The sequence below is a fragment of the Dermacentor albipictus genome, chromosome 2, assembly GCF_038994185.2.
Source record: "Dermacentor albipictus isolate Rhodes 1998 colony chromosome 2, USDA_Dalb.pri_finalv2, whole genome shotgun sequence".
Taxonomy (NCBI): Eukaryota; Metazoa; Arthropoda; class Arachnida; order Ixodida; family Ixodidae; genus Dermacentor; species Dermacentor albipictus.
The window spans coordinates 130292680-130318672 of NC_091822.1; the positions used below are offsets into that span (position 1 = coordinate 130292680).

The window sequence follows — 25993 nt, forward strand, 5'->3', positions numbered from 1 at the left end:
CTGCTTTGTTGCACCCAATGGTTGAAATTGGGACTGCAGTAATGCTGCAAAGTTTTCTATAATTGTGGAAACTAAGAGTCGTATGACTCCACTCACAGCTCGGCTGTCATCTCTCACATGACAAAGAGAGGGCAGCTGTCATTGCAGCACGTGCACAGCTGTTTATATAGTAACGTTGTTTTGTATTCAGCATTGATGTTTTTCACTGATAGCGAGTTCCTAATTACCTCACAGACAATCAAATGATTGATTTTAGGGCGTAGATACACGACATTATTTCACAGACTGCGGTGATTCTCATTCTTTGTTCGATGACAATAATGATAAGATCTTTTCCGAAATATGTGCCTCTGTAGATCGGCTTTGCAATCGAGATCAGGCAGCAAAGATGATGTGGAGGAGTGTCCTGGCTCAGTAAGTATTGGCCTTTTCTACATTACACCTGCAGCTTTTACGCGCCTTTTATTTAATTTAACTGGCTGTGGTCGTCTTCGGCATTATGTCGTAGTAAGGTCAGTGCACATTGTTTCCCACTGATAAACAGCATGGCCAAGGGCGATCATCTGTTGTTTGAAAATATTATTTATGCGTCAGACGCCCTGGAAACAATTGTTAACCTTTGAGGCAGTAGTTCGATCATTTGTCATGGCAGCTGCGTTATTGTTTTATTCGAGCTTTTTTACTTTCCAAATGGTGTAAATAAGTGACTTATACACTTTTTTGAGGATCCATGCACTACAGTAACCACATCGGTTTAGTGGTTATTGCCACAGAGTGCTCTGAAATTAAGCGTTTTCTGATATTGCATGGTTCCTCATCTACTTGCAGTTGACTGTACATATGTTTCGGGGAAAATTAAAAAAAGCATTTTTTATCAGAGTCATAACTACAACCACCTCCCCACTCATTCGCCCAGTTCACAATATTGTTGAACATGTGCTTGATCCAGTTTGCATGCACCAAATTGTAGTCTGTAGAGTGTTCTCAGTGTCTGCTAGAATATTGGTGTTTCTACACGTTCTTCTTAACTATGGTGCAGTGGTACGGTGTGTGTCTGTGAGCGAGCCATACTAACACTTGTTGCAGGGTTTATTGACTATTATTTGTTTAGTATTATTGGTGGTAAAGTGTTCTAGGTAAGACAAGAATTATGTATATAGAGCAAGCTCTCGCGATGGCTGCATTCTGAATTAGCTACAATTCAAAATTGAATGGCACGTGGGCCTCAAAGAGCTTCCCAAGTTGGAGTTCACCAAAGCATGCCATGCAACGCGAATGCGGGTGCCCTTTTCATTGGCGCTTTTGTTTCTGCCACAAACCAACAAAATGGCGCCTCCTCGACCTAACAATTACATACTGTCGCTGACCGATCGCCAAAACAGGCGAAATTGACAATGAAATTTGCGATGGTCGAATCGAGTACGAATCGAATCCGAATAGTGGCTAACAAATATTGAATAGTGAAACGTATGACATATACGCATTAACAGCAGGGTATTCATTTTTATATTTTTAGGTACCACGCTGGTACTAACTACTGGAAGAAATTCTAAGCTAACTCACAGCTCACCAATGCTGCCAAAATAAAAAAAGCACACGAGCCATAATTAGGATAGGAACATACTAGCTATTGCTACCAAGGCACGTACAAAACCCGCTTTGTCAAGAACTTGCGTAACTGGCGGGAAATCGAAAGACGTGGAGAGGCGCAAACATTGAGGCGTATCATGAGGCTGCTGAACTTGGCCGCTCAGCTGCATTTAGAATTATATTACTAGGTCTCTTCATCCGTAATTAGGATAAAATGAGCTTATACTTAGGCACCTTGTTTTAGCATTGCCTTAGTGCAAGACAAACGAACCACATGAGTTTTCTTCCGCTTAGGCGTCAATTATGTCTAAGCAACTTCTGTTTAGAGATGTTCTACATTATCTGGAATCGATATTACAATGCCGTCATATTAATAATAAAATGAGATCGCAAAACATACCAAAAGATTGGTTCTTATTGTAGCACTAGTACACATGTAATTTATTTTCACCTAACATTACTTTGACCATAATCATGCCATCTTTTAAATATTAGGAATAATTTGTTTAGCATAGCTATGAATACTAAGTAAACGAAATGGTTTACGTTTTTGGTGTGGCGCGTCATCGAACTACAAGTGTCCAAACCCCGACTGCATATGCGCATGGACGCCCGGTGCTTCAGAGGGCCTCTGCTTAAAAGTTGACGAAGACAGATAGCGTCAAAATTTTGCCACTTACGGAGCTCGAGAAGAGAGAATGTCTTTGCATCTCAATATAAAAATATATTTACAGTGAAATTCACAGCAGCAGAATCCCTTTACCATTAAATATATTACTGTATATACAAACCTAAACCTAGCACTGGGAGTTTGTCTCTTTGTTACAGGGCCTACTTATATTACGCACTGCCGAACATATCTACAGGATATCTTTCATTTCTTAAACAAAGCATCAGGAGACATACAAAGATGCAGATGAGCGCTATAATTTTTTTTTGTTTTTAGTGTGCATGAGATTTTTCCTACAGGGTTTACACGTGGCATAACGTCTTATGAAGCTAAATATAAGCATGCCAGCCCGTTTGATAGAGATACCGCAATATTGACCTATAAATGTGCTGTCCGTAATCCATCTTGCTCAGTCTTCAGCTTAATCACTATTCATTAGGTCACCTTTCGGTACCCCTTAGATAGGTGTGTTTGTCCCAGAGCACGTCGATAATATATGGCAGAAATTCTCCACTCGAAAGGGCAATGCATCCACACGTTTTGAATGCACAGCGGTATGGAAAGCTTCCTTTCCATAGCGAACATTATTCGCGTGCTCACAGATGCGCTGCTCGATGCATCTTGCGGCTGTTGTTATGAGCGATAGACGGCAGACGCCTTAATGGGCGACCCGAGCGTGTACGCAAGTTATGTGCGCAACGGAAAGGAAGCTTTTCTCGGTATCGCATGGCCTTCCCGTAGTTCTCCAATATATTTTTGAAACCATTGCTGGATTCAGCAATGACACAAGCGTTTACCCTGTCCAATTATATCTACAATTCAGCAGTTATACGGCACTGCTGTTATACAGTGATGGTCAAATTCCTTATGTGCCCTCGCGTGTGAATGTTAGTGTAAACGTGAGGAACTCGAGCATATTAGGCAGAAAAAGCTGCACCACTTATCTACACCTTTTTACGTATCCGGAATGCTTGTCTACGAAATGAAAAATTTGCTGCGGCTAAGTTCCGTGATGCATAATTGAGCCCGTCCTGTAATAAAATGAAAAGACTCGCTAAGTAGTTTTTTATGCAGTAAAATGTTTATTCGCAAATTCATTTTGCTGCTCGGAAATTCAATTATAATATTATTTTATCATGAAGTGGGAAGGCATTCCTCTTCTATGGCTCCGTAGTGGGCAAAACTGGGACGTTATATTACACTGTCGCCCAAATCCCAGCAGGCACCTTTTTCAGCACCATCCACCCATACGCAGATGCAGTCGCCTGAACATGTGCCGTTCTTTGACGCTTCACACTGAAAACGTAAATCATTTCGTTAAATTGGTTACAAGTGCAGTAAGGAAGTCACTCGTAACTCTCAGTATTAGGTCACTTGATTATCGTGAAAGTTTTGTTAGCGACAATAAATGAACTGTGTCTGAGACAATCCAACCATACCCTCAATAATACACAATAAGAACAATTCCTTCGTTATGTTTTGCAATCTCATTTTAACGTGCATTTCGGACTGAACAATATTCAAAGTAATGTAGAACGACGTTGAACAGCAATTGTTTAAGCAGAAATGCGCTTAACATGTACAATAACTTAATTATTGGTTGGTTTGTCATAAAGCAAATTTTTCTTCAATTCAGGTTAACGGGAACTGATAAATTTATTACAAGCATAACTGACCGGCCAACATTAGTGGCATCATGATACGCGTCACTGTTGGCGCCTCTCCTCTCTTTTTGGGTTTTCTGGCCAGTTATGCACGTTCTCAAAGAAAATGGGTTCTGCTGCTGCCTTGGTAGCAGCCGCCAGCATTTCTCTACCCTATTCATAGCTGTTGTTCTTTGTTTGTGTGTTCGTAGCTTTTATGAGCTGTGACTCTGCGTACCGTTTCTTTGGCAGCACAGGAATACCCGCACAATGCGCTCATGCTGGAGACAAATATCAAAGTTGTCGATGAGCTGTAGAGTTGTTGCTTTCCTTAAATGGCTATATTTTTTAGAAAACATCCTTATTTCAGGGGTGGGCGAATATTGAGAATTTGGAATACCAGTTGGCAATTACACGCTGATTATTTATACTGACATTCGAAAAATCCCTATTTGGTATTTTCGCATCATTACTGGTTTTCGTTTGCTAGACAAGCTATTGCAAGATATGAGACCTGAGACAACGACCAAAACTTTCAAAGGCATGAAGAAAAAGTATGCAGACTGCAAGTTTTGTGGTCTGTTTCGCGGCGGTAGTCTACATGACAACCTGAGAGCTTTACTTGAAGCCTGTAGTACAGTTTCTTTGCCATCCTACCCTCGGACCAGCAATATCTACCTCGCAAGGGGCCCTCTGCCTGTGTTCTACGGCAGACAACTGATTCAGGTTTTATTATTCAACTTCCGAGTGTTTTTCTGCAACGATTTATGAAGTTTTTTTGTCAGTCTTCATTCCATACAGCAGCCATCATTTGTTTGAAAGCTTATTTGCAACCAAGTTCTAAAACTTTTGAGGAATATTTGTGCAGTTTTTTAGTGAGAAAGGGGTCTTGCATTCAACCCGGAGTCATCGGGCGTCACACCTGCATTGTTGCTCTATTCAGTATGCGCTTGGTACCTACGTATCAAGAAATATATATTCCGGCTCAAGTACATTCCCGCTTCTCTATTTGACTAATATGAAAACGTTACGTACTATTCGTATTCAGTTTGCGTTCAATAAACGTGATGCCCTCCCACCTGTACTCTATTTGGCTCCTGCGCCTCTTTTCGCTGTCGGTGGTTAGTTGTAACCGAGGCGCCTATGCAAAGGGCACGTGCATACCCGTTAGGGGACACGTTTTGGCAAAGCCAGCTTTGAAAGCCCTGTGAGACCCACGTGATGTTTAAATACCTACTTCAAGAGACGTGCTCGTTAGGAGATCGGTTCTCTATGGCATTAGGTAATGAAACAACCTCTTCCTAGATAAACTTACCACCCGCTCTGGTTGCTTAGTGACTATGGTGTTGGGCTGCTAAGCACGTCCTCGCGGGATAAAACGCCGGCCACGGCGGCCGCATTTCGATAAGGGTGAAATGCGAAAAAACCCGTGGTACTTAGATTTAGGTGCACGTTAAAGAATCTCAGGTTGTCAAAATTATTCCATAGTCCCACATTACGGCGTTCCTCGTAATCAGATCGTGGTTTTGGCACGTAAAATCCCACAATTTTTACTAAACCTACCGCAATATCTATATTTTGACAAGCACACCATTCCTTTATTAAGCGATAAAATTATTAAGCGATAATTCAATTGCATTGACAAGAATTGTGGATGGTGCCAGAACAATTTCTTGTATAACAACGTGAATTTCCTTAGGCATGTAATTACGTTCTGTGCTGCTAGCTCTAGTCAGAGGCTCTGTGTTAATAGAAACTTTATAAGAGAACGCTTTTTAACCGAACCTGTTAACCTATTTTCTGTTGTTGGTAATGAAGTATCAGAGTTTGCAAAAGAGGATATTTTGGACATTTGCGCTTAATTTCCCCTGAAATGTAGCACATGCTAAGTGATCCTGTTCAGTTTTAAGGGAATTCGGTTTATCTTTCAGAGTCATTTCCGGACTCTCCATAAAAGTACTACTTCAGTTTAATAAAAAGAACCTTTACCACTTCCACTTTTTTGCTTCACGCGTCGAATACTCAACCGGTGATCACTCTGTGCATGCAAAATGCTTGGAGCTAGAAATCTCAGTGAAGCATCAAGCAGCTGGTCATTCGATCTGTTTGATGTTACTGACACTCCTTGTTATCTCCTCCCTAGCAAGAGTACCACTCGTAAGTATTTAAAAAAATGCAAGCACCAATATATAACAATATCTTATATCAGAACAGGCGATGCTTAGAAAGCACAATCTAATGAAGAGCTTTAGAAAAAAATACATTTACTGAATATTCACTGAGGTATCGGTAGTATTCAGCATTTGCAATGTGCTTGATTCAAAATGCAACCATCATGAGAGGATGTTGAATAAACAACACTGTTCACTTCTTACGCTGTTCACACATTACTACCAATAATACTCGACAATCCAGCATTAACTCTGCCATAAGTGTTACGATGAACCATTCTAAGACGGATGAATTGCAACTGCATTATAATAAAGAAGAATCTGTACAACAGCTGCTCGTTCTACCAACACTATGGACACTTTGGGCTACAACTTGGGACATTCAAACTGGTTCGACCACAATATCTTTAACAAAATGTTAACTGGACCACTTATGGGGGAGGGTGTTATAGTGATGACTTTTCGACCAACGGGCCTTGTCAATTTTCTCCTAAGCGTATGTACAGTCAACCTCGAAAGATTAGGAACCACGCGGTCTCAGAAGACAATCAAGTTCCGAGCAGTTCGTGAAAGTTGCCCGTAAAACCAAACGCACAGTTTAGTGCATAGAACTTTTTAAAGAAACAATATTCGTTACTGCTTCAGGTCACTTGGACAGAAAAAAATATCAGATAAAAGAAAAAGTAACAAGGCACACGCCGCACAGTCACAGCCTAAGCTGAAGGAATGGCTCCATAGGAACACTGTTTTCGGCACCACACACTACAGGGTCTTCACGGCGAAGTCTCGTCCCGTCCTTTTCACGAGAACCATCTCAAGTTCTGAACTGTTCACCCGGCGTCGACCGCGAGCTGCGAAATATGCGGCGGCTTCTCCTGCGCTCTGCACAGCGGCCTCATCTGCGCGATATTGCCTGGTTGCAAACGCGAGCGTAGCTCTACGATTCGCTTCTTCAGCAGCGGTTGATCACATAAAAAACAAAAGTTATAGCGCTAAGCATACGAGCATTGAGTGAGAAACAAACGACATATATGGGCGACCACACATGTCGTTGGTGTCTCAATTTGTCCTTGTCTGCTTAGTGCCGTAACATTTGCTTTTAGGTCATAAACCAACTAGCCATGACAACAAGGTTTGTTAATAGCAGTTCGTAGCTTGCGAGGAGGCACCATAACATGTTACGAAGTGTAAACAGAGGTATCAAGATAGGTGGCGCACATGTCACATCCCTTGACACATGGCACCCCACGTTGCTGTTGTTGCTGAGTGTGATGAGAAAGATGGTATATGATCATCCCTTTCGAAATGTTTTGTGACAGTCACCTAGCCCGCTAGAGTTAATAGAGCTCAGCTACGTGCAAAATGTGACTGCTACGCACGACTCGTACATGTAGGGACGCCTATTGAAATATAACGGAACTGCAATGCAAAGTTTGTACGTGTCAACGCTACGCGGCGTGGTTGTCAGATCAAATGTCAACTGTTACAATACGAGGCTAAAGATGATGATGTTCATTAAATGGCATTGCCTTTGAAACGGGACGGTGGCAAGTGTCACCTAGCCTGTTTGATTTAATCAGGCGTTCCATACATGTTTTACATTACATCAATGTTTACATACCTCCATAACCTACTTTTCCTCATGACTTGTCTATCTACCTTGAACCACTACCTATGCCACTGCTACAGAGAGTGTCACTTGATTTAATTATATGCAACTGCGAGGCAAAGAGCGCTCATATGGAGGCTACACGGAGTGCGTCTCACATCGCAATGCAAGTGCCACGATACGATGCTCATGAGGGTGATGAGGCCAGCTTGATTTATGCACGTACATGATATGTATTTCTTCCCCAACCCTTGCATATATCTCCTTAAACTTCGTTTGCAGTGAAGCTGTTATGGGTTACCTTCCCCACAATCGTGTCGGCGTGTCTATCATCATCATCATCATCATCATCATCATCATCATCATCAACCTGGTTACGCCCACTGCTGGGCAAAGGCCTCTCCTATACGTCTCCAACTACCCCGTTCATGTACTAATTGTGGCCATGTTTTCCCCTGCAAACTTCTTAATCTCGTCCGCCCACCTAACTTTCTGCCCGCCCCCTGCTACGCTTCCCTTCCCTTGGAATCCAGTCCGTAGCCCTTAAGGACCATCGGTTACCTTCCCTCCTCATTGCATGTCCTGCCCATGCCCATTTCTTTTTCTTGTTTTAAACTAAGATGTCATTAACTCGCGTTTCTTCCCTCACCCAATCTGCTCTTTTCTTATCCCTAATGTTACACCTATCATTCTTCTTTCCATAGCTCGTTGCGTCGTCCTCAATTTTAGTGGAACCCTTTCCGTAAGCCTCCAGGTTTCCGCCCCGTACCTGAGTACTGGTAAGACACAACTGGTATACTTTTCTCTTGAGAGATAATGGCAACCTGCTGTTCACGATCTGAGAATGCCTACCAAATGCACCCCAGCCCATTCTTATTCTTCTGATTATTTCAGTCTCATGATCCGGATCTGTGGTCACTACCTGTCATAAGTGGATGTATTGTCTTACCACTTCCAGTGCCTCGCTACCTATCGCAATGTGCTGTTCTCTTCCGAGACTGTTAAACATTACTTCAGTTTTCTGCAGACGAATTTTTATGCCCATCCTTCTGCTTTGCCTCTCCATGTCAGTGAGCATGCATTGCAGTTGGTCCCTTGAGTTACTAAGCAAGGCAATATCATCAGCGAATCGCAAGTTACTAAGGTATTCTCCAGTAACTCTTATCACCAATTCTTCCCAATCCAGGTCTCTGAATACCTCCTGTAAACACGCTGTGAGTAGCATAGGAGAGATCATATCTCCCTACCTGACGCCTTTCTTTATTGGTATTTTGTTGCTTTCTTTGTGGAGGACTACGGTGGCTGTGGAGCCGGTATTAGTATCTTTCAGTATTTTTACATACGGCTCGTCTACACCCATATTCCGTAATGCCTCCATGACTGCTGAGGCTTCGACTGAATCAATCGCTTTCTCGTAATCAATGAAAGCTATATATAAAGGTTGGTTATATCCCGCACATTTCTCTATCACCTGATTGATAGTGGGAATATCGTCTATTGTTGAGTTAGCCTTTACGGAATCCTGCTGGTCCTTTGGTTGACAGAAGTCTAATGTGTTCCTGATTCTATTTCTATTTCTGTAGATAAAAATTCCTAAAATACTGCAATGCCCGACGGGCTTGTGGAGGAGGTGACGCAGGCGTTAAGCGCTCCCCATACGTGAGCCGATCACGAAGCTAGTTAAATGCAGGGCCGACCCGCAGCGGTGTTGCAGTTCGCCATTAAGGAGCCCACATACACAGCTTCATTCTTTTTCACAGAGTGGAAGGGCACTGAGTTTTTTTTCTTCCTGAAATCTTCTCTAACGGCCTTGTGCCTCTATCTGTGCATATGCTACACGGCGTTCTACGTGGTGGAATATTATGCGGCTGCAATGCAAAATGTACACGTATCGACGCTACGCAGTGCGCATGCCAAATCGCGTCTCTCCTTACGTGCTATGACGCGTTTATAGGGCATTTTCCCGCCGCATGCTATAAAGCACTGGTGTAGCTCAGTCGTAGACTAGCTGACTCCCGCGCTACTGACCCGGATTTAATCGCGGTGGGAATCGGATATTTTTTTCTCATTCCCGGCGATAGCTCACACCGGCGGGGGCCGACACCATCGCCAACTGAAACGGCTTTTGGAATGAACCCAAAACAATTTACCCTGTAATAACACAGCAGCAATGGAAAATAATGAAATACTGTCTCAAAGGTAACTAGTTGAAACTTCACAAACTCTGCGAAACAATTGAGACGCAAACACAACGCAAAACAGAGATGTCACAACGCTGGACAATGGAAGGGAAATAATTGTTTTTGGCGTGTAACACGCATGCAAAAAAAAAACAATTTGAAACAACAGTTGATGTTCGCCAGTAGCCACCAGCATGAAAAAAATGTGCGCTGACCGTGCTATGACACATGCGGAATGCAATCGCATAAGAGGTGCGTAAAAGCTTTAGGTGTAATGCCGAAAGTGTGAATACTTACTGTTTCTGGACACTCCTTCACTTGAAGGTTGTCATCTCCTCTGGATTGCACAGCCGACCTACAGACGCACATGTTTCTGAAAAAAGGTCTTATGGTTACCGGCATCAGACGTTCAACAACGATCACTGCTGAGTCTGAAACAATATAGTGGTGTCTACACTCAAAAATAATTACTAAAGATAAAGCCTTAACTGGTTCGTTGTAATAGCACATACCTCAAAAAAGCGGTGTCTATTCCATGAGACGAAAAAAAAATCAGCGATGCAAAAAATATCGTCTTCAGCAATGGCTCATACCAGCGTAAGCAAGCAAAGATGCAATAGCTGAATGTTAATAAACCAACGAAAGGAAGAATGAACGAAGGAAAGAATAAAGAACGAAACGACCAAGGAAAATAAAGAGAAAAAGAATGGAAGAACGAAATAAATAAAGAAGGAAAGACGGAAAGAAAGAGAGAATGAAAGAAAGAACGGAATAGCCTTTCGGTAGCGCATTAGGTGTTCGTATGTGGCGTTTATGAGGCCAACCTATAACGCCATACGTTTACTTCACACCGTAGCTTGTTGTGCCTTGCTAGAAGAGTGACCCCTCCGATCATGTAACTTAATGCATTATTATCACGTGTGCTGAAGGCTTTCGCCTTCACGTGTTACTGGAGTGTGACATGCCTAATTATACGTTTATCTTTGGCATAATCATTACGTCGCTATCAGTTTAAAGCACCATTGCTAAAGGCAACACAACTCGTTATATTAAACAGCTGTACACGTACTGCAAAAAGTTGACAGTATACGCTAAAGAGGATGAAGGCGAAAGCCTGCGCACTCGCCAGACTTTAATCAATATGCTTGGCATTCTCGCTCGAACATGTTATTCCTACTACTTGTTCTCTGCCTCCAACGGTCGTGTGTTCGGGTGCCCTAATTAAACTGCCCCAATAAAGTGCGCACTAATATACTTCGCCGTAATTAACACCAAAGGTGGCCGGTTCTAGTACCTGAATTACCGTTGTCTTAATTACCTGAGCCTTAACACCCATAGTCTTGAGTCCGAGCGCGTTTGTGGACTCTATCTTAATTAAGGTATAGAGTTTATTAAGGCACTCGAACCCACGAGCTTTATTTGTGACACTACATTGGCGCCAACACATGGTGGCACCTTAATTGACTTCACCTTAGGTGACGCTAAATGTCGTGAGTTCGAGAGCCTTAATTAGGGGCATTCAAATTAGGAGTACGTCAATTATTTTGCTGTAGTCAGCAGCAAATATCTGAGGCTCGATCCCCCCAAAGGTCGAGAGTTCGACTGCTACCAAAGGTCGTGTGTTTGAGGCGTTGATTTATTTCAATATAACCTTCGCCTTCAATAAGTTCCCCTTAATTAACGCAGTAGCTCGTGGGTTCGAGTACCCTTAATAACTCTATCTTAGTTAAGGTTGAGTAAACTAAGGCACTCTAACTTATACCAACACATCGTGGCACCATGTGGCATGGTGGCACTTCAATTACCTTCAACTTCAGTAACCCCAAAGGTCGTGGATTAGTGTACCTTAATTAACTACATCGTAACTGAAGGCGCCCTAATTTGCCGTAATTAATGCCAAGGATGGTAGGTTCGACTTCCACCAAAGCCGTAATTAATACCAAAGATCATACGTTCGACGTCCACCAAAGCTCGAGGTTTCGACCCCCCATTTTTGTTCGACCATCTGCCATCTAAGGTTTCTAAGGTTTTCACCTAAAGGCCTTTTTTTTTCTGTTTCTCATATCAGCGATGACCGCGGAGTTCTCGGAGGAGTCATGCGATTCTTGGTTGGCACCGATATAAAAAATTAGCCGTACTACTGCTTAACACCTCAATTTCTTATGTTGGGCGGCAGAAAGCAGTACAATTTCACCCTTCTCTTACCTTGTCCGCAAGAATGCTTAGTTTCATTATTGATCCCAGAGACCAGTTTAGAACTTCTAGAAGCGCATCAGTATACTTAAACTGCAAGTTTAATTGACTCATTCTTTTTGGTGTAGTCTACGCTATCTCCCCAAATTACGGCACAAGTGGTGAAACCGAATCCTGAGGCCTGAGTGATGGCCGTATCTCCTCTTCTAACAATTACTTTACCTTTACATTCCCATTCAAGCCCTATTCTCGTAGCTAGAGCAAGAGATAGCATAATGAGAGGAAGGCATTCTTGCTCACAAAGGATATTTCGTTCTAAATGTTGGTCAACTTGGCCAGCTTTGTGGGGACATATGAAGTCACTAAGAAAGCTAGCTCAATATTTAGTTTAACTGCGCCAAGCAAGTGCTGCACACACGGACGAAATATCTATAGCTGCTGGCGTAACATTTGTACAACAGAAGGATGTTTCCTTCGTTTAGGGAAATGATATTACAGTGGGGAATTTGTCCTAGGACAAGTGATTTCAGTTTGCTTTGTGAAATATTCAACGGTATTTCATCCTACGGCATTGTAACCATGGACACTCTATCAGTAGTAGAAGAACTTCTTGGAAATATTTTCGTTTTCCGCTATTGTATTTCACAGGTCCATAGACACAGAATTTTGGGAAGATGGTACTTACATGGCGTGCAGCACAACAAGAGCAAAGACGGCCAAACGGAGAGCCTTGTATGAAGTCATTCTTCTCAGAAGCCACCGGTCTCCTTGGCATGCGTGATGGCAGCTGCGCAGCCGTTCATTTTTATAGCTCGTGACTGGAGGCATCTCCGGTGCCAACCACGTGACCACTATAGCCTGCGGTTGGTGCTACTTCCAGTTGCTGCGAAATTCCTTCATCCGTAGCTGCATCGGCGTCAGTGAAATTTGCGCAGTGGGTTCAACACCCTTAAAATAAACAAGCAGTGTGTGAACAATTTGAGCTCTCTAAAAATGCTACCGGCCTCCTGAGAGATCAGATTTTTAATTTATTTGTTGTCCCTTTTCGTCATGGGCTACCCCTTCTCTCTGACTAAGTAAGTATATATATATAAAAGGGTAGGAAGCAATACCCTAAATGTCTGATTTATTAATACACGCCAAATGCAATTGGCATTTACAGTGTAGGAGAACTTCCCGCTATTGTGGGAAAGGCAAAGAGCCTACGTTTGAACCCTGGCGCTCCGAGTTCAGGGATGACTTATCGCCTTACTAATGTCAATAACGTGAGTGAAAGCAAAATGTCAGATTCGCTAGAAGAGTTGTGACGTCGCGCGCTAGAGAGCGCTGTCCTCGAGGAGACAAAAAAACTATTTCGCATGCGTATGGTCCCATTCATGAATTAACTGATAAATTAGAAAATGCCGTAACAATACAAAAATACAGCATTGAATTTTAGAGGTTTAGCCTGTCCTGTGTAGCCAGCTTTAGGCGCTAGCTCGGCTAAGAAGTCCTCGTCCATTTTACCACAAGAACCTCGACCTGGCTGATGCGAAAAATTATTCATTGAGCGCCTCTAACCATGACTGTTGACTGTAATTAGATTAGCATTCAAACAATATGGCCACACATGGTAGAGCCAAAGGCGCCTTTCTTTACAATCTACAGTAGCCATTACAAGATTCTGTTGGCTTCACGTTCTTTACGGATTGCACATATGTGGTATGTGTTCTTCCGGCTTGGAAGCCGATAACGCCCACGCAGCTGGCAGGCCCCAAATGCAAGGCATGCTCTGTAACCACTTTAGGTGCAGTCGCAACTGACGTTATAGTGGGGTCCAAGTGCAATTGTTGTATTTTGTATTAAGTGACCTCGCGCACTTGCACACGCCGGAACAGGAAGCTTGATTGAGAGCAACCTCCCGACAGCGACCTGCGACGTCCTGCTGGCCACCACACACAACAGCGTCGGCACCATTCGACTCCAAAAAGAGCTTCTACGAAATATATCTTCCTAACTGTATTCGCTTTTCCCCAGTCAGGACTTTAGAGTTCCAGTTCAGCACATCGAAATTCGAATGAATTAGGGCGGAATTGCATAGGATTATTTTAGGCGCACAAATTTAGTTTAATTATCAGCTAGACGAATATTTTTCTCAGTTTGACAAGTAAACTGTTCCCGTGCGACGCGACCCATGTGCCAAGCATCTGAAGGGGTTGGCTTGCACCGTACAAATGTGTAAGCATTTTATGTGGGCTTTCCAAACGTAGGGTGCAGCGTCTAATGGGTAGCGCATCAGGCTTTTGTGCTGAGAAAACCGGGTTCGAAACGAGCCATTGCACAAGTTTTTTAAGAGACACAGGCAATAGCGGCTAGATGGCAGCAGACTAAAATGCGGATAGCAAGTTAAGACTCCTAATCGCAATAAATAATTGCCTACGCCATCCACGAAATACCACGTGTCACTCCGAAGCAGTCTTGTGCTGAATCTCAACGCCAGTCCCACCAACGGTTTGCATTAAATGGACTTGTGCTGGGTTATACTTAGTGGCTCGTGAACAGAAAGCAGTGTCCCGCGAAAAACTTTGGGCAATGCTTTTTCCCAGTTTCCTAGATCCCGTTCATATTCGGGCTAGCTTGAATCAGTCAAACTAGCTGGTGGTGTAATAATCACGTGAACGTTGAAAAGGGGTACTTTTCTATTTTCATTTATTCAGTGCTGCAAACCTTGCTCAAGTCCAAGCAGGGTGGGTAAAAAGATAAAGCAAGCAAATACAAACATAGTTTGAAAGTATGATAGTGTTAGGAAAGGCAATAAGGAATCATACTAATCGGTTAGAGTACGAGGAAAAAATGAAAACTTGAATAAATCTGCTGCTGCAAAATAGCGTCAGCGAATAAGGATGATGGTGGCGAGTATGCGTTGACGTTGAAGACGATAGATAGGGGGATGGGTTAATTGCGAGGACCAGATTCTAAAGCAAGAAAAGAAATTGCAAACGTATAGTTTTCGTTCTTTGTTCGAGAGATGGAATGCCATTGGCCTGCAATATTTCAGAAGGAAAGCCATACGGAGAACAGCGCGAGCAAATGAACTTTATAGCTTGTTTTTTACCTTTTCGAGATGGCTAAGATTGTGTTTAGTTAGCGGGTGCCAAACGACGCATGCATATTCAAGTTTCGGTCTAATTATTGTCTTGCATGCAAGTAATTTTACACTCAACGGTGAATTTTTGTGCTTATGACTTAAAAAGGTAGTTTACGCATACAAGGCAGATCAGCAAATGTTATCTATATGTAAGTTGAAGGATCAGGTATTAATAAGTGTAACACCTAAGTTCTTGTATTGAGTCTTTTCCAGCAGTGGTGACCGACCTAGCTAGTCCGTAAAAGAGAGCGGAGTTTTTCCGCGAGAGCAGTGCTGAAAGAGGGTCTCATCAGTATTAAGCAGCACATTCCATGTTTCACCTAATTCAAAAATGTTAGCAAAAGCAGAGTTAAGATGGGCCTGGTCATTAGTTGAAGTCATTTCTTGAAAAACCACGAAATCATCTTCAAACAACCTCATTTCTACGTTAGGATCAACTGCAGTGTTATTATTCAGTAAAACCAATGATGGTTCTAGCAGACAACATTGAGGGGCACCGAAGCCGAGCGGAATACAGCCTGACTGGCGCTCATTAACTGCTACAAATCAGTAGTGATTTGCTGAATATTTAGTTATCTCTGTGATCAAAACCTCCTTAAGTCCAATATATTTGAGCTTTTGTATTAGTGTCTTGGGTGGAATTCTACCAAAAACTTTGCTGAAATCTAGAAGCATGGCGTCAATCTGGCCGCTCTTATGAAGGCATGAAGCGCGAGAGTAACTAGTCGTGTAACTGTGGAGCAGCTTTTTCTTAACCCATGTTGGTATTTAGAGGTGACTGAGTGTTCATCTATAAATTTACTTATCTTATTGAGAATATTATGCTCGATTAGTGTACAGCATGATGATATAAGCAATAAAGGAGGGTGATTTTTTAATTTCGCGTGATCGCCTTTTTTGAGTACAGGCACAGCTCTGGTTGTGTTCAAGTCATCCAGTAATTTTCCATTAAGTATTGCAATACGATAACTAAAAACAATAATCAATGAAATAGACACCGCATGTTGCTTCAGATACGCGTTAGAAATGTTGTCCCGACCACATGATAATTTAGTCTTTATATTTAGTAGCATAGAAATTACGCCAGGGTATGAAATAATATTCACATCAGAACGATGAAATGTCACTTCATCGACGAATACGAGAGTTAGAAAACAAGCTGTGAAAGAATTCATAGAAATGACATGCAGTATCACCAAATCGGTAGCTGTAGAACCATTATTAGAAATTTGACACACTGGTTTTTTTTCGCTAACATATTTTTAAAACTCCTTCGGCTATACTGGAATGAAATTCGGCAGCACTGCAATAAATTGTTGTTTTCTCGAAGCGTGCACCGCATGTAAAAAGTTTTATTTTAGTTCATTTAGATCACCCATGTGCATGCGCCGTTTCTTTACCCTTTTTATCTTTCGCTTCAGGTGGATTAGGTCACACGTCATCCATGGCGTCTGTCTACAAAGTAGTTTGCGTTTGCTTGGCACAAACTTATCTATACAATGATGACATATATATTTTAAACGACACCCAAGTGTGTTCATACCATTGTCTGCAAAATCAGTAAGGCCTGTTCCCAAACATTCTAAGAGGGATGCTTCACTTGTACGTGAGCAGTCTTTGAAAGAACGCTCTAAAGGGTTTTCCGATTTGATAAAAGTAGAGCAACGGATAAGCATACACTGACAAGCAAACGATGGGAAATCCCTTGCACGACTTTAATTGAGTATCCAAATATTACCCTAGGTAAAAATACGATATCCAGTATAGATTTGGAATTTCCTTGCACTAATTTTGGTTTCGCAGCTATTTTTATTAGCTCGTGGTTAACATTATGTTAAGTGTACTGTTTAAATTATTGATGTTGTGGGGAAGTGATTCAAAGCCCTCCCAATTAACCCCTGGCAAGATAAGGTCCCATGTTAGTAACAGTTTCTTTCTGTGCAATTGAGACGTGTGCTTTTAAAGCTTGACTAAATACTCTAAATCACCATTAGGAGGTCTGTAAATGGCACACTGTAAAAGGTTATGGCCCCAGCAGGGGATTTTTGTACATAGACATTCAAGGCCGGGAATGTCTGTCAGGAGAATAGCATCTGTGTGATCTTTAACAGGGACTGCCATACCACCTCCCCTGAAAGGCCGATCCTTACGGGAAACGTGACAACAGTGAGGGAAACCATCCTCGCCGCCTATTTCAGTCCGCAACCACGTCTCAGTTATGATGGCTATGCGTGCGCCTTTTTCTAGAAGGGAAATCTCAAGAGGTTCTGCTGTGTTGATTACTCTACGAGCGTTTAAGCTGAATACACGCAAGTTTTCGTCACATTCCTTGGAAGGGTGTCATGTCTCAGGCTCCTGGGAGTGTTGGTTCACCGTCTTGACGCGCATGTTTTTTTTTTGCCTCATCCGAGAACAAATATATTTATCAGCCTTTAGTTTGTCATGACGTAAGTGCACTGTCTTACCCTGGAGTTTCTCGGCTTAAGTATGTTCCCTCAGAGCTTCCGCTTCTTCAGCGTTGCGTGCGAGTAGTCATAGTGAATAGTCATGCCTGATCCTTTAAGTTTGCTGCATTTTGAGAATCTGAACTTCTCGTTAAAATTTGGCAGATAGATGATGACCGGGCGCTTGTTGTCTTGACGGCAAAGCCTGTGAATGCGGCGGATATATTCGCACAGTACATGGAATTTATCCTCCATTGATTTCGTACAAGCCTATCCCATGAGAAGCGATTCTGTGTTTTGGGGGGATATTCAGGAATACCACGAATAATTAAGTTTCATCGCCTACTTCTTTCCTCCAGACAAAGTTTCCTTGTTACGATGCTAATAACCTGCTGTATACTATAGGGTAGCTTGAACCTTATCATCATGGGCCATAGAAGGCCTAGACAGCCTTTTGTTAATTTGAGTGAACATCTGTTGAAGGACACTTATCAATGCTTCGACGTTATATAGTTCGACTTTCATTCCTGAAATATCGTTGCGGATTGCAGTTTCACTCTCAAGCAACTGTTGAAACAATCGTTTATGCATGGGACCTGGATTAGTCGTTGGAGACTCGGCTGTTCTGTCGGCGCAGTGGTGAAGTGGAGAGGCCTTATACCTGCTTGGTAACGTCACGGCTTATATCCGCCTGTGCGCATGCGCGGCCTCCGTACCTCGCGGCGAGGCAAAGCTACGGTGAAGTGGTGCCGGCGCGCGCGATGAAGTCGTCGCTCCGCGAGGTTTTGCTGCGCACCTCCGCCAGCCTGACCACCGGCCTACAGAACGTCGTTGTTAAAATGAAGCGCTTCCCCAATATTTTTATATATTTGAAGGTCATCATTACTCCGAAGGCTTCCGCTATGTGGCCGCCGTGCACTTAGGTACAGTTTGCTCTTGTTTTCAGTTTTCTTTATTTTTTTTAACTTATCTTACATTAAATCGTAGAAAAATTTAGATCAGTTTCAGTTTCAGTTTATTTACTTCTTTAATAAGTAGATATACATGCTTGCACAAGTATACAGAAGGAGGTCCAAGAGCATGCGGCTGAAAGGGGACCTCCTGTCGGACAGTATATACATTAGAGCAAATACGCACCATAAAACAGGGAATATTCTACCACATGAATTCTTTAAAACGGTATAATAGTAGCCGAAATGGAAGCAAAGAATACGTGGTATGAGGAGGGGATCTACTCTTTCTGCATAGAGGCACTTCTGCTTTGCACGGCCAGCACACGATGGACCTATCTCTCGTGCCTACTCCCATATAAGGGACGCGGGCTCACCACTTCCTCTTTTGCCAAACACCAGCCACGCCTCTCTTCTTTTTTTCATGTCATGACAATGACGTAATGCACTTTCAGCGTCTCTATTTGTTGGGCGTGTTGGTAAACTGACTTGGAAAGCATATTCGGTGCCAGCGAACAAGGACCGAAGTAAGACGACACCGCGATGCGCTAGCCTCAACAACTTTATTTCCAGGAAACGACCACCTGTTTAGCCAATGCACCGTAGCGCCACATCATCCAAATTTTAACCATCGAAAAAAGCCGTCTTCTTATCTAACAAGTCCACCAAAGTGGCACTAACACACGTATCACTATTCCAAAAGACAGGATAAGCCTCAATAATCTCTCGCACATATTTATCTTTGAGCTTCAGAAGAACATGGCAGGACCCATACACCGGCGCACAGGCGCATTCCTGACAGGGAATTCCTGACAGAATGTTTCACATCCAACGCGAAGGTTTGTGAGTGGTGGCGCTGGCTAACAATCTTAGGGTTAGTTCTAGTAGTAACACATAAATACCTCCGAAAGTGAATGGGAAGACAACGTCGCAGTTGCTCAATTGATAGAGCATCGCAAGCGTAACGCGAAGACGTGGGATCGTTCCCCACCTGCGTCAAATTTTTTTTCATCCACTTTCAATTCCATTTATCTATTATTTCTTTATTTCGATTAGTAAGCACAAGTAATTTCCCCTGTGTTGTCCTTGGTTTCGTTGTTGGCTCGTTATGATAAGATTAATAAAAATCGGGCCCCCTCGGTCAACCCCCTTTCTTCTCGTTCATTACATAACTAGGCTCTGGAATCCGACAACATTGTTGCCTTCAGGCAGCACGTGTCGGTTTATTCACCTGTTTACTTCACCCAAGAAGACCATGTACTCGCGACGCGTGCGGCAGAAAGGATGTGCCACATTCGTCGCGAATGGTTGTGAGTGGTGGCGCAGGCTAACACTCCTAGTGTTAGTTCTAGTAGAAACACATATATACCTCACAAATTGGATGGGAAGACGGCGTGGCAGTAGCTCACTTGGTAGAGCATCGCACGCGTAATGCGAAGACGTGTGATCGTTCCTCACCTGCGCCAAGGTATTTTCTCGTCCACTTTCAATTCCATTATTATAACTTTTTTTTTCAATTAGTAAGTACAAGTAACTTACCCTGTGTTGTCCTTGGTGTCTTTGTTTGTTGGCTCCTAATGATATGATTAATAAACATCGGGCCCCTAAGTTAAGCCCCTTTCTTCACGGCCAAAAAAGCACACATGCGTACACACAAAGGTGCTTGTCATTCATAAGTATGAAAGATTGTCTGTGTGCTCTGGCTCTGGAAAAATCTGCGTAATAACGACATTTCAATGAATAGCTATCGTGGCCAGTACTGCAACAATGCCAGAAACATGGCTAGAGCATACTAAACTATAAACATGGTTGGGAAATATAAGGGCCTGCAGGTGCACATAAACAACTCACTGGCCATGCATGCACAATGCTGCGATCATTCCTTCAACCAAGTAGGTGCTTGGAGTGTAGATTGTTGTGTCGAGGCAGTCAAATTTTTTAGTCCTTGTTAGAAGTTGTATCTGTTCTCTTCCGGGTCGCCAAATCCCTGAATCTACTTCTGGAACTGCGTCGAACAACACAGAAAGCCTTGTGTTCCTAAACGTTTGCCCAATGCAAGTTTATTTCTATATAATGACTCGTGAACAGAAATCGTTTCGAACTTCGGGCACATAGACGATTACGAAATGGTGCATTCTAGGCTCATCGGCATTCAACTTTAAGAACGGTACAAGCGCAGGGATAACACGGCCAAAATAATGCACTCATACACAAACACACATGTGCTTGGCATTCATGAGCATGAAGATAGTCCTTGCACCCTGGCTCAACACTGAGAAACTGTCAAAACCTGTGTCGAGGCACAATCAATCTCAATAGAGCTGCCAATCCTGAATATTTTTTTTCGTGGTAGCTTTGTTGAGTAATGTTTACGAGCTGTTTCCAAGGCCATGCAGTGTTGCTTCAAAAACCTGGTTCAGGCCTTTCCACAGTTCTTGCCTTCCTTAACACATCATACGCTTACGTCGGCTCTCTCCGTCCAAACTACAAAATTCTTGAGCATAGGTCAAAGCCATGGAGTCTCCATGAGCGCTATCCCCCCTTTATGATAAATTCTTTTTTGTCGGTTCTCAAGGAGACCTCTAACTAAAGTGCAGAGCTCATCGACAGGTCAGAGACCTATGTGAAATGTACTAAGCTGATCTTTTCTCGACATTTTCTGCTGGGGTCATAGACCTATGCGAGACAGTAATCTGGCTTCGTCTAGCTCAGTGATGGCCATGATAATTTAAACAAGCCTGTCATTGGTGGCTGCAGTCATACCACATTACATCACTTAGCTACATTCTGAAAAGGAAATAACTACCATTGTTTCCTGATGGACAGTGTCTATGGCATGGCTAAAATGTGGAGTTTGTTACTTCATCTTCAAAAATCACCCCCGACCTTACTTTCAAAGAATGGCAGAATCACATCTATCGTCAAAGCACTTCAGCGGACCTTGAATCCCTTTTTCCATATTCAAAGCTTTTAAATGTTTTTCTAGATGGTAAGTGAATCATGATTTCAGGATGCAGTGCGCATGTAATGTTCTTGGCGTGCACACGGTTTTCTTGTTTGTAATGGACGCGCGAAAGACAGCACGAAAAAGATGCAATATTGGGGGCGTGCAAATAGGGACTTTTGTGACACATCGAATACATTTTGAATAGTTTTCGAATAATGAATAACCGTTATCACAATTATTATAAGTTTATGTTCACATCCCAGCATTCTTAATTTTGGCAAGTTTCTCTAATAATATAGGAAGTTATGAAGCGTTGTTTATTTATAGCACACACTGAGTCTGAGGAACGAACAAGTAGTTTCTTTGCATGCACAGGGGACTTCGCAGAGTGCAAATGATCGGTCTACAGCCTCTAAAATGCAAGAACCTAAGTGACGCACCCTGCTACACTACGCAAATTCTCACGTTTCATTTCTATATTAGGCCCGGTTAGATTAAACTTTATTGTACTTTTGATGCAATGTTACGCGTATGTGGTTGCACTTACGTTTTGAAATATTGGAAAGGTAATAAAAGAACTTTCGCAGTTACAAATAATGACCACCGAATTGAATAGGGCACTCTTCGATTCATTATTCAAAACTTTCAAGTATACGCACATCCCTATGCAATATTGCGAGATTCAAATATTGGTTTCGACACTTGCATACACACAACGTGCTCCGCCTGCCAACAAAATATAACATACTTACCACACCATTTCCTGGCGAGTCCTTATACTTTGTTTCGTGTATATGGCTTTTTCCTCAGAAAAGGAAAATTTGTCAAGAAGCAAAAGGAAGCATCTAGTTTTCACACATAACATGCTTATCAGTTCGTGCCAATGGTGGCGATTGGCACGCGCAGAGTATGCTGGGACACAAGCAAGAAACAAGCGATTTAAGTTCTTGAGTATGTATGGCGTTCACATCTCCCAATATGCATTGAGAAATCCGCCTCAGAATTTCAGCTGTTCATATCAATTTCCACCGGATGAAAATAAAAAGTGCCCGAAATTTGCGTTTACTTCAATGGCGCTATGAGCGTGTCCACATATAGCGGCAGTGCTTATGTACGCATATAACTTTTAAGCTCTTTGACATGTTCCCTCGCCGATCAGAAATATCTTCATATTGCGGAAATAACTTCTTAATATGTATGTATATATATGTATATATATATATATATATATATATATATATATATATATATATATATATATATATATATATATAGTCATATCATAAGAAGCCAACAAACACTGACACCAAGGACAACACAGGGGAAATTACTTGTGCCTAATAAATGAAATAAAGAAACGATAAATTAATAGAAATTAAAGTGGATGAAAATCAACGTGCCGCAGGTGGGAACCGAACCCACAACCATCGCATTTCACGTGCGATGCTCTACCAGTTGATGCCTATCATTGATGCCTTCAGGTAGCATATGTGGGTTTATTGACCAGTGGCCTTCACCCAAAAAGATCACGTTCTCGTGACGCCTGCGGCAAGTTGTTTTTTCATCCACTTTATATTCCATTAATGTATAGTTTCTTTATTTCATTTATTAAGCACAGGTAATTTCCCCTATGTTGTCCTTAGTGTCAGCGTTTGTTGGCTGCTTATGAGATGACTAATAAAAATCGGGCCCCTCGGTTAACCCCCTTTGTCCTCGTTGTATATATATATATATATATATATATATATATATATATATATATATATATACATATAAATGTGGCAGAAAGGGCCGGAACCAAAACTTTACCGGCAACGCTTATACGCGGCTCACTTCCGAGCACACGCAAATTGCACGTACACATGATAGTACGCGTATACTTCGTAAAAGCAAGAACCCTAGGACTCAAATCGTTTGTAGGTTTTCGCCATCACCAAGGCGCATCGTAGGCCCCAAAATAGTTCACACAAAGCAAGAGACAAAAAGCAGATGATGAATGACATCGACGGCACAAAATAAAGTTCATCGCTACAGATCGTACCATCCCCTCCTAAACACAAGCCAGCTCTGCACAACGCACAAACATACACATACAAACGTACACTCCAATATCAGGAGCTGAAATGTCTCGCAGCAACCGCAAGACGTACGCGATAGACTGGCCGCAGTTCTTTGTCTGTATAAACGTTAGCACACGTTCACACAGCCAGCCCTTACCTTGAGTAGTTGCGCTCTAGCGCGACTAGGCAAGCCTCTACCGCGAACACGGAGCGGGAACGTTCCATTTGCGACGCGCTGGTCGTGCTGCTGCTTGCGTAGGTGGCTACGCATCAGCAGACGAGCGTCATGAATCTTACACATAAACTCAAAGCAGACACTTTTGTTATGAGCACAAGTGGAAGCTAGTCGATCAGCCTCTTCATTTCGTGTGAAGGCATCCACTGAATAAAAATTTAGAGCGCCAAAAACACACAGAACGTAGCAAAAGAAACACACGCCACACGTGCTTTAAGTGTTTATTAGGATGCATTACCAACTATTCCAACTATACATCCTTTTGCAAGGTATCCATTGAGCAACGACAGATACCTCACGTGATATAATTTTGTTTGGGAAGTCACTAATGCAACGCCCAACTGGACAGTCAGTCTGACTGCGTAGTATAACCGGCTATGGGCAGCGCGCCAGTCCGTAAAGATGGCAGTCTTTGACGCGCTTAACTCATCTTGCACGTATTTCGCTGCAACAATAATCGCTGCTAGCTCCGTAGTTTTCGAGGGGGCTGCATATGGCGTATGAAGTATACGTCATACTTGAGACGGAGGGCAGAGAAAAGCTGCAGAGGCCCGTTCGCCGTCGGTGTGTACAGATGCATCTGCATATAATAGAAGATAATCTGGAAACTTTTCGAAGATGTGCGAATGCAAAAATTGCAATGTTGCCGAAACAGGTATATCAGACTTTTTTTGCATGTCAGGCATTGTGAGGTAAATTGTAAATGCGTCTTTCGTGATTTATTTTGTAGCTGGAGGCCTAACTGAAGCAGCATCTTCTGAAATGTCAGTCATACTCATAAATAATGCCACCATTTTTCCCACGTGAGATAACGGCCGCTGAATGAGACAATCAAGAAGCGATTGGCCATTCAATGCGTGGGGCCTATACTCAATATGATATACAGCTCTCTCTCCTGCTTGCAGCCTCAGCGGTAACTGACGCGCTTCAGCGAGTAATGCAGCTGGTTGCGCCTCGCGAAGTAATCCAGAGCATTATTCGAAGGGCAACGCGATGATTACGTTCCAATTGGGCCATCAAACTATGTGGCACTATCGTGACTGGTAATGCATACATCATTCCGGAGAGTACAGATGACTGGCACACCTAGAGAGCCGCTGTTTTGTCGCAGCCAGCACCCCTAGCAGTCGAGGCAGCCACATACTTAAAGAGGGCTTGCCATTTGTGTCGTACGTATTGAACAGCAGGACGCCAAGAGTTGCCATCACCCACAATTAAGCCTAAATAACGATGTTGCGGCACCCAGCTTATTGAAGTTTTGACAAAGTAAAGTCGGCTCACTGTTAGACGAGCGCATTGTTTAAGCTTATATACAATTGCAGCTGACTTAGCAGGTGATATATTCAGAGCAATTGCACCCAACTACTCCGTAGCCACTTGGAAGCGCGGCGAGTATGGTGTTAAACCGAATTATTACAAAGACGGCGCCGAAAGAACAACACACGAAGAAGGGGAACACGAGACAGCACGTAGGCGCACTAACAACTGAGTGTTTTATTTCTTGGCATAGTGATATATAGCTGCTGTCAAGGATAAAAACAATTAAAAAACAGTTGTTGATCCTAAAAACAGATAAAAACAGTTGTTTTTATCTCTCAGAACCTTCTTAACTCCGCTCGCGCTGACATTTTTGAATTGTAGGAAACAAGGCATGTGCTGCTTCATGCTGATAAAACTGTCTTTCCTTGCTCCTCTCGCCAAAAAGCTTCGCGCTTTTCTACGTACTGGCTAGCTTCGTCCCCGCCGCAGGAAGCGACTCAATACAAGTACGTAAGTGTTAGACTTACTAATACTTTATCCTTCACTTCACGTATAGATAACATTTGTGCTTCTGCCTTACAATAAGCATATTTTTGAGGCGTAAGTGTAAAAGTTCACCGCGAAGTGTAAAATTACACGCATACGACACAATAATTAGACCGAAACATGAGTATGCGTCCGTTGTATGGCATCCGTTTACTAAAGACAATATTACCCGTCTCGAAAAAGTACAAAGACAAGCCATAAGGTTCATTTGCTCGCACTGTTCTCCGTATGGCTTCCCCTCTGAAATAATGCAGGCCAATGCATTCCATGTCTCGAACAAAGAAGGAAAACTCTACGTTTGCAATTCCTTTTCTTGCTTTGCAGTCGGGTCCTAGTAATTAACCCATCACCCTATCTGTTGTCTTCAG

At 42.6% G+C, this 25993-nt stretch overlaps 1 protein-coding gene across 2 annotated transcripts in view; it reads right to left on the reverse strand.

The window, feature by feature from the left end:
• Positions 1-3367: 3367 nt before the first annotated feature.
• The window catches only part of LOC135912514 (uncharacterized), a 91386-nt gene continuing 68760 nt past the window's right edge, over positions 3368-25993 (reverse strand). Inside the window, exon 4 of one of the 2 annotated variants that reach the window (XM_065444968.1) lies at positions 3368-3556. In XM_065444968.1, the coding sequence (XP_065301040.1) occupies positions 3452-3556 (105 nt within the window). In that variant the 3' untranslated portion in view covers positions 3368-3451. Of the gene's footprint in view, positions 3557-24175; positions 24400-25993 lie in introns of those variants that run through there. The other variant, XM_065444967.1, reaches the window with a different exon arrangement.